Source organism: Diprion similis, chromosome 8, assembly GCF_021155765.1.
Source record: "Diprion similis isolate iyDipSimi1 chromosome 8, iyDipSimi1.1, whole genome shotgun sequence".
Classification (NCBI taxonomy): domain Eukaryota; kingdom Metazoa; phylum Arthropoda; class Insecta; order Hymenoptera; family Diprionidae; genus Diprion; species Diprion similis.
The window spans coordinates 5,627,664-5,636,095 of record NC_060112.1 but is presented as its reverse complement, the minus strand read 5'-3'; the positions used below and the strand labels follow the sequence as shown (position 1 = coordinate 5,636,095).

Genomic DNA, 8,432 nt, shown 5'->3' with positions numbered 1-8,432 from the left:
TGAAGGCGGAAGAGGTCGACGGTGAGATTGTTGAAAGAGGGGGAAATGAAGCAGCAGCTGTAAACAATCCCGTCTTTCGACTATGCTTTCAACGCACAGACGGAGGTGACGCGCACTCATCCGCGCTATTTTCGTTTTGCTGAGGGTGACACGATCGACAACCACTCATGACAATATCTATGTATGTTAGTGTAAAAACAATAGCAGAGGAAAGATAAATCGAGATAGTTATTTACTAATCACATGATCGTTACGTCGTGGCTGTGAACTTTTTACACCATTTGTTAGTGTTCAGTCTTTTAGTCATTGATGACGACGATGATGATTGATGATTGATGATGATGCAGATACAATTGACAATACATCACATTCTATATTTACTCCTTTTGGAGCAGATAATCGGAACACGCTTCTTGTACTCTATACTTTTGGTGTCCTTTTAGTTCTTTATTAAGTCTCTTGTTATTAGTCATTACTCTATTCTTAATCGTACGAAAACCATTTGCTGATCTCATTGGCCTCGCTCTAGACCTGCGTTGACTGATTATCCGTGGATCATCTTCAGTCAACGAAACCTGTGAAACGAGTAGAAACAAGATGAAAAAATCACAGGTCAATCGTGACACCCCTGAATTAAGCGTGAAGAGGACGATTATCAGTGCTACCAATCGATTATTGTACTCTTTCTCGTTATCAGCGATTCTCGTCATCCAATTTCAACTGTTGACATCAAAATTCGAACTGACGTAAAGTGTACAGAAACTTAAGATTGATTCTGACACGATCGATAACCCTAGAAATACGACCCAGGGTGTTGGGTGAGCACCGTTTGCAGCACTGTCCTGGTGCGACAAAGACACGACCAAAGTGTGGTATAGCGCATACGCATTAGTAGAAAGAATTTAATTTACAACTGAAGGAGGTTATGTTGAAGCCCGAAACGTGGGAGATATCAGTGGAAATAACCATGCGATAACGTTGCAATATCGGCCGCGCGTCTCAGGCACGGCTAAGAATAAGATAATAAGAGGTGGTCCGACTGGCCGTGCATCCCTGCAATAAAGTGTATTATATTATCATAGTACAGTGGCAATCCGCCAGGGGCCTCACGCGTAATGGCGTCGGTGTATACATGGAGTCCTAGCTTTTTAGTATGTTATGCTTGACTCGGGCTAGTAAGTGTTGTATGCAAAACTCGAATTTTTCGCCAAGAGTCTTCTCAAGAGTATTGGAAAATTTTAAAACGCCAAAATTCAAGAACGAACACTATTCGCACGATTAAAAAATCTTTCCGACTAAAAGAATAAAAAAGACAAGAAAGGAATAAGAAAAAACCAAACAACAAGAATAAATTCAATCGAATAATCGATATTTTATTATACAGTCTATCCCATGATGCGATCCCAAGATCTAGCTAGGATATTCCCTAGGCACTTGGATTATTGGCTAACTGAACAGTTAGCCATGGTTCTTTTTATGCTTTATGATGCCGTTCAATGATTACAGGACGCATGAAAAATAAATGGACCTCTCGCGCCAATGAAATACGTGGGATGATCTGAATAGGTCGATATGAAGTTTGGGCGATTTTGGCGATTATAGACCTTGCAACAGATCTACCCCCACGGAAAAGCTTCAACTTGGGTGTAAATTCGTATCGTCAACTTTTCTCTTACAGAAATTTAACTCTAAGAAAAAAAAGTTGCTCCACGGTCGACATCATATCTCCGGTGAATGTTAATCGACCTGCAAATTTAAAAAAAAATCTTGTAAAATAAAGTTGTAGTTACAGTCTGTCGAGCCGGAATTATGAATTTCGAAAAATTTAGTAACTTATGGCAGTTTAAAAAAAAGTATGCGTTTTACGTTATAAATTTTACACTTCGATTATTTTTATAAAATTTTTAAATTAAAATATAAAAAATCCGGCTCGACAGACTATAGAGAAAACTATTCGAATATCAAAAAAAAATCGCATCAAAAAATATTAAAAACCGTACGAGTTATCATGTCGACCGTGTCGGAAAAAGTAGTTTCGAGAAAAACGCATTCAAAGTTTTAAGCGCTTTTTACTCGAAGTCGCGCGCAGCTAAAGCAAGAACTTTATGAATTTTTTTATTTGTTTTGTAAACTTACCTTTAATCTACCATTACGACTGCGTTTTCTACCTCTCCTTGTCGGTAGATAATTGTTTTTGTTTATTTTTTTTACAGTCGACGAGCTGTTTTGGCCTCTTTCGTGGGACAGCCACATTTTATACCATAACTCTGGATCTATGGGGAATTTTCGCAACCGGCTTCCGCAGAAATAAGCCTAAAACTATAGAGAACAACGATCAGTAAAAAAAAAAAAAATTGATTTTTTGAAAATTCTGGACGTATGTAAGACCACAGGTACAGGTATTGCTGAGCCCAAGATTCAAAATTCCTGCCTCAGTGGAATAACATCCATTGTATATACCTGGCTTTTGGTACCTGGCCTCTATACCTGGCCTCTATACCTGGCCTCTATGCCTGGCCTCTATACCTGGCCTCTATGCCTGGCTTACCGGGAACCGTTAATCATTTACCGTTATTTCCGTATTCTGTTGGCGAATAAAGAGAAAAGCGAACACGGCCTAATCGTAATCCTAAAGATTAGAAAATAATGCGGAATATGCGTGGTGGCACGGATTTGAGTTTATATTATTGTATATATAATATATATACATTGTGTACACCTGGTCCAAAAGAGATAGCAATGACTAAAATATTAACATTGCAACTAATTGGGAACGGAAAGCCAAACATAGTGCGTCATAACAAATCCGTTGTGAACAAAATAACGACGATCAAAAACAATGTAAAAGTTATTGGAATAAAAGAATTTTTTACAGTGAATATTAGTGTATACATTTAGGTACTGAATCATGAATGGTGACTAAATTTTGTGTGTATTGACTGTTTTACTGTGTTACGTGAACACATGCAGATACCAAATAACCTTATAAGATATTTAAGCTCATGCAGATACATAGAAATACTATTTTCTGCAGAGTTGAAAAATAAATGTCTTGTGTGACTTGACATAAGAACCATACAAGTATGTAGATAAATAAGATCGATACTCATTTCAAACACAAAGATTCCGTACTCGGGAGAAGTGGGAGCCGCTGTTCCCCCTCCGGGCCGAATTACAGTGGATATTGAAACCTGGCGCGTAAACGGCTCGAGGCGACAAGCACAGAAAACGATCTTTAGTTTTTGATCAGTCGAATTATCAGCATCATGGGGACCGGATCGATTGGGATAGTTACCGTACTGGCTGTCAGCATATTCTTATTGTGCAACGGCGCTAACGCGGCTATCGAAGATGACCTTAAGTGAGTAATCGCGCCTAAAACTTACCCACGATTTAAACCGTTATTTTACCTACCAATGCTGTCAAGCTACCTTCACTTGTGGTGGAGAAAGTACGCTGCATGATCGCTTATAAAATTTGCCTAGAAGCCAGAATGGGGCAAAATTAGAAATATCTTCAGAGCACTGTGTAATCTCGAGTAATCAGTTCTGCGTTTGACGATTAAAATCGTTAGCGATAATTTTAGTCTTCGTGCAATTTGCGTTATTATTATATTTATTAAAGTACATATATGTATTCGGTCACCTATAGTCGAACCCATGTTCTCCTTATTGAATCCATATTTATTACACGCCTATAATAACAATTTAGCATTGTCTTAGCATGCTGCCCTTCCCTCTGAGGTGACCACTCTCATTTTCAATACAGTATGTTGCACGTGAGATATGACCGCGCTAGTCTGATGGGTAGAACTGTTTTTAATATTAATTATTCCAACTGCTGACAATTAGATAGACAATATATTGAGCCGCATATACAGTTGCGTGCAAAAGTTTCGGGCCAAACGAAAAAAAAATTAGCATTGCCATTTAAACTGAATCAATTATATTGTCGAACTGAATAACTTACAATTTACTGTCGGTATTTGGTATCTAGAATCATATCCAGCATTTTTTGGTCATCGAACGTACCTCTTTCAGTCATTTCCAAAAAGATTGATTTTTGTTTCGTCTGAAAAAACACTTTTTTCCAATCTTCGTCAGTCCAATTCTCATGTTCCTTGGCAAATTGTAATCTCGCCTTCTTATTCTTTGCGATAAGCAATGGTTTCTTGGCTCCGACGCATCCAAAAAGACCAACTTCGTTTAATTTACTCACGTAATTCACGTCCCATAATTGCAGCATTTTTCGTTGGATCCACGACTGCCTTTCTTTTAATAAGTTCATCAACGCGCCTAGTCGTTTTTCTGTGTCTTTTAGGTACTTGTTTGTCTACCAAAGTGTGTGTTTCTTCTTAGTTTTTAATAATATTATTAACAGTTGTTTTTCCACTCGATAATATCGAAGGTAAATCACGAGAAACTTGGTTTTCTTGGTGTCATTTGATAACAGTTTCACGAATACGTAAATGCGTGCGCTTCGACACCTTGACTTGATAGTGCTGACATTCAAGTGTAAACAAAATCGAGCTTCTACTATTATAGAAATTTAAAGTCAGAAACGTTAACATACACAAGGAATTCACAGTTTTAATTGCTTGGCCTGCAACTTTTAATACAAGGAATTTTATATATTTCATTATATATTTATATTCATTATACATTATATAGTGTAGATTAGTTTGGCCCGAAACTTTTGCACGCAACTGTATGTGTGCGTGAAAGTTTTCAGGCTATAATCGTTATAGCAATCGCTGTTGTCATTCAAATAAAACTTAAAACCCAAATGGATATGGAAAACAAAATTCTTGCTAAAATAAAATCATGACAACTTTGTCCCCGAAATTATTTCGAGAGGTGACACAGGCATGAAGAACTCGGAAGATATCGTTGAAACATACTCACACGTAGAGAATAAAAGAGCAGGTTTTACTCAAAGCTGCAGAAAAAGAGGAACGCATCAGGTTTTTCGTTAATATATACTTCGTGAAATACAGAATTTACTCTAGACGCAGTGAACACCATTGCGTGCAGAGTAAAATCTGCTACATCTGGAGTAAATAATATAGTTGACATAGCTATCTTTTACCAAAAACCTTGAAGTGTCCCTCTTTTCCTGCAGTTTTGAGTAAAATCTTTTCTTTTTCTTTTCTCCGCGTATCGTGAATTTCTTTGCGCTGTTTCTTGACCCCAATGTCCAGTCAAGGTCCAAGATGAACGTCCGCCGATTATTTTCAAGTAAACTGCGTCTGCATGATGCATCGCCGGTATACCTCCAAACCTTCGATTGCATGTATAAACTAACATGGCCAGGCAATAATAGTCCGATAGACAATTTTTTTATTTTAATGACGGAAAATTTTGTTGCACAACATGTGATAAATTTTCATCTAGGATATATCGAGTTATAACGATTAGAGTCTTCCATTTAAAAATGCTTAATGAGATTTTGGAATTTCCAAAACGTTATAGATAAATACATGAGATGTAATTTACGTGAAATATCCACAAAGTACCAAATGTATACAAATTCCGTGAAGCATCTTTGCATTTGAAGGTAAAATTTTCCTCCAACGCTAATCGGCATCCCTGCTAAACAAAGGAATTACTCATTAACTTTCAGCTCACCATGGTCGTACGAATGCAAGGCAGGTAATTGCCAGAAGATACAAGCAACGCCAAAAATAAAAACACCATTATCGCTAGACGTATGCCAATTATTTTGCGGAGAAGCTGGTGCCCTGTGGCCGCGGCCAACGGGGCATTTATCCCTGGGAAATTTCGTTCTCCAATTAAATCCGAATGAAATTCATTTGCACGACTCATCGTCAGCGAAAACTGAGAGTTCTTCACTGATTGCTAAGAATATCGAAATGTTGAAGAACGATTTACGGGCCATGGGTAGCGATCGACTAAAAAGCGGCGGAAGAGGGCTGATCGTTCATCTGGGTCCAAGAATTTCATCTGGGAATGTCAAACTGACCCTGGAAACCGACGAAAGCTATATTCTGCAAATATTTGAGCTTGCTGATGGCAGGGTAAGCTGCCTTAAAGAGAATCCATACGTTTGCCGAAAATGATGAAGAAATTCTGAAAACAGAACTTGTTTATCATTTTCAATAATTACAAATTGATGTAAAAGTTTCATGAAACTTGGGAAGTTTGTTTGCGAGTAAATCCAATTCAAAACTATTATTGTGCCGCAGACGAAGACGTCAACCCCTATAAAAATATATGCAATATTTTCGAAGTTTCATAACTTCCGACAAGTTTCCTATGAAACCTATGTGACTTCTGTTATAGTTGAACGCTTCGATAGACGCCCGAAGTTATTTCGGGGCAAGACATGGTTTGACAACCCTGTCGCAGCTGATAGTATACAATGATCTTCAAAATGAGATTCAGATAGTCCGAGATGCGTACATAGTCGATGGGCCGGTTTATCCTTACCGAGGAATCCTTTTAGACACGTCCCGAAACTTCGTAGACAAGCTGACTATACGGAGAACGATCGAAGGCATGGGAATGAACAAATTGAACACGTTCCATTGGCACATAACGGACTCTCACAGTTTTCCGTACGAAAGTCGTACCCACCCCAAATTTTCACTGTATGGTGCTTACTCACCGAACAAGGTCTATTCCCATGATGACGTCAAGGAAATCGTCGACTACGGTTTACTACACGGAGTCAGAGTTTTGCCTGAGTTTGATGCTCCCGCTCACGTCGGCGAGGGTTGGCAATGGGTGAGCTGACGGGCTGAAATTTGTGGTCCATTTTTTCATTTCTACAGCATTTGGTGATTGGATGCTAATTTTTTGATCGCACTGTTCAGGTTGGAGACAATACGACGGTATGCTTCAAAGCGGAGCCCTGGCTAAAATACTGCGTCGAACCACCATGCGGTCAATTGAATCCGGCGAGCGATCGTGTCTATGAAATTTTAGGTGGCATATACAAAGACATGATAACTGATTTTGATCCTGACATATTTCACATGGGCGGTGACGAGGTCAACATCGCTTGCTGGAATACCTCGGATAATCTGAAAGAATGGATGACCTCAAAGGGATGGGGACACAAGGAAAAAGACTTTTACAAAGTCTGGGATCACTTCCAATCTCGGGCTCTTGAAAAGTATGTTGAAGCCAACGCCGGGAAACAAGTTCCTATTATAATGTGGACCAGCGGATTGACCAACGCAGAAAATATCAAAATACTCGATCCTGCGAAGTATATCATTCAGATATGGACAACCGGCGAAGACGAAACCATATCTAGATTGATCAGAAATAACTTTAAAGTAATTTTTTCTAACTACGACGCCTGGTACCTCGATTGCGGGTGAGTAACTTCTCTCTAAACTTTTCCATGTTTTGAATTCAGAATATTTTGCGACCATCACCTGGACATTCCTTTGTTACTGGTCATATTTTAGTTTCGGAGCGTGGGTAGGAGAAGGAAACAACTGGTGCTCGCCTTACAAGGGCTGGCAAGTGGTGTACGACAATTCGCCTCTGGCCATTCTTACATCGCAAGGATTCGGCCCGGATAAGAAAAACCTCATACTCGGTGCGTTTTCTAAGTCATGTTCAATAAAGTGAATAAAAATATAGTGTGCACGAGTCGCACTCGATTTTCTCCTGTCACAAACAAGTACAAAACACATTGATAAGTGAACGAATTTCAAAAAATTATAGAAAAACCAATCTGAAAGAATATTTATATGACAATTGTACGATAATGCCGACAGGCGGCGAGGCTACACTATGGTCTGAGCAAACGGACAGCACCACGATAGACAGCAGACTTTGGCCACGTGCGGCTGCAGCTGCTGAACGGCTATGGTCTGAGCCGAAGTCATCGTGGATTCATGCTGAACACCGAATGCTCAGGCACCGCGAGAGGATGGTACAGAAAGGAATCAATGCTGACAGTATACAGCCTGAGTGGTGTGCTCAAAATCAGGGATATTGTTATCTATAAGACCAAGCAGTACACGAGCAATGGATAGGATTTTCGGAATGAATCGAAGGTAACAGACAGAGAAATCCTCCTCTTTACTTGGTAAAAGTCGGAGGAAACTTTTTCTTTTACACACAGTCACTGGTGTGTATTTAAAGGGGTGCCCTGTTCAATTTCGACGTGTCGTATATATCTCTAAACATCGAAGTCCACGTATCTCAAACGCGAAAAAGAGCCTAACAGTCAGAATCGCGCATAGAATGAAGTCATTATCGCAGTAGTAAATTCGCATAATTCAGGCCGGAATATGAAGAAAATGCATTTCAGTATTTTTCTTCAGAATCGCGCATAGAATGAAGCCGTTAAGCCCTTTTTCACATTTGGAATACGTGGACTTCAATATTTGGAGATATATACAACAATATCGAAATTGACTAGGACACCCCCTCAAGGTGTTTATTTTACCA

The 8,432-nt window shown here is 39.2% G+C and overlaps 1 protein-coding gene across 1 annotated transcript; it reads left to right on the top strand.

Annotated features, from left to right (window-relative positions):
* The first annotated feature begins 3,209 nt into the window (after nucleotides 1–3,209).
* Nucleotides 3,210–8,059, top strand: LOC124409399 (chitooligosaccharidolytic beta-N-acetylglucosaminidase). The gene is made up of 6 exons (XM_046886988.1): nucleotides 3,210–3,361; nucleotides 5,623–6,037; nucleotides 6,303–6,746; nucleotides 6,836–7,344; nucleotides 7,439–7,572; nucleotides 7,754–8,059. Exons 1-6 carry the CDS (start codon nucleotides 3,267–3,269, stop codon nucleotides 7,984–7,986), a joined length of 1,830 nt encoding a protein of 609 aa, XP_046742944.1. The 5' UTR covers nucleotides 3,210–3,266; the 3' UTR covers nucleotides 7,987–8,059.
* Nucleotides 8,060–8,432: the final 373 nt, after the last annotated feature.

What these genes read in the sequence shown, in the direction of transcription:
- LOC124409399 (XM_046886988.1), top strand. Translation starts at nt 3,267, where the DNA reads ATGGGGACCGGATCGATTGGGATAGTTACCGTACTGGCTGTCAGCATA. An exon ending in GCTATCGAAGATGACCTTAA is followed by an intron (nt 3,362 to 5,622) that starts GTGAGTAATCGC and finishes ATTAACTTTCAG; the next exon opens with CTCACCATGGTCGTACGAAT. An exon ending in TTGAGCTTGCTGATGGCAGG is followed by an intron (nt 6,038 to 6,302) that starts GTAAGCTGCCTT and finishes CTTCTGTTATAG; the next exon opens with TTGAACGCTTCGATAGACGC.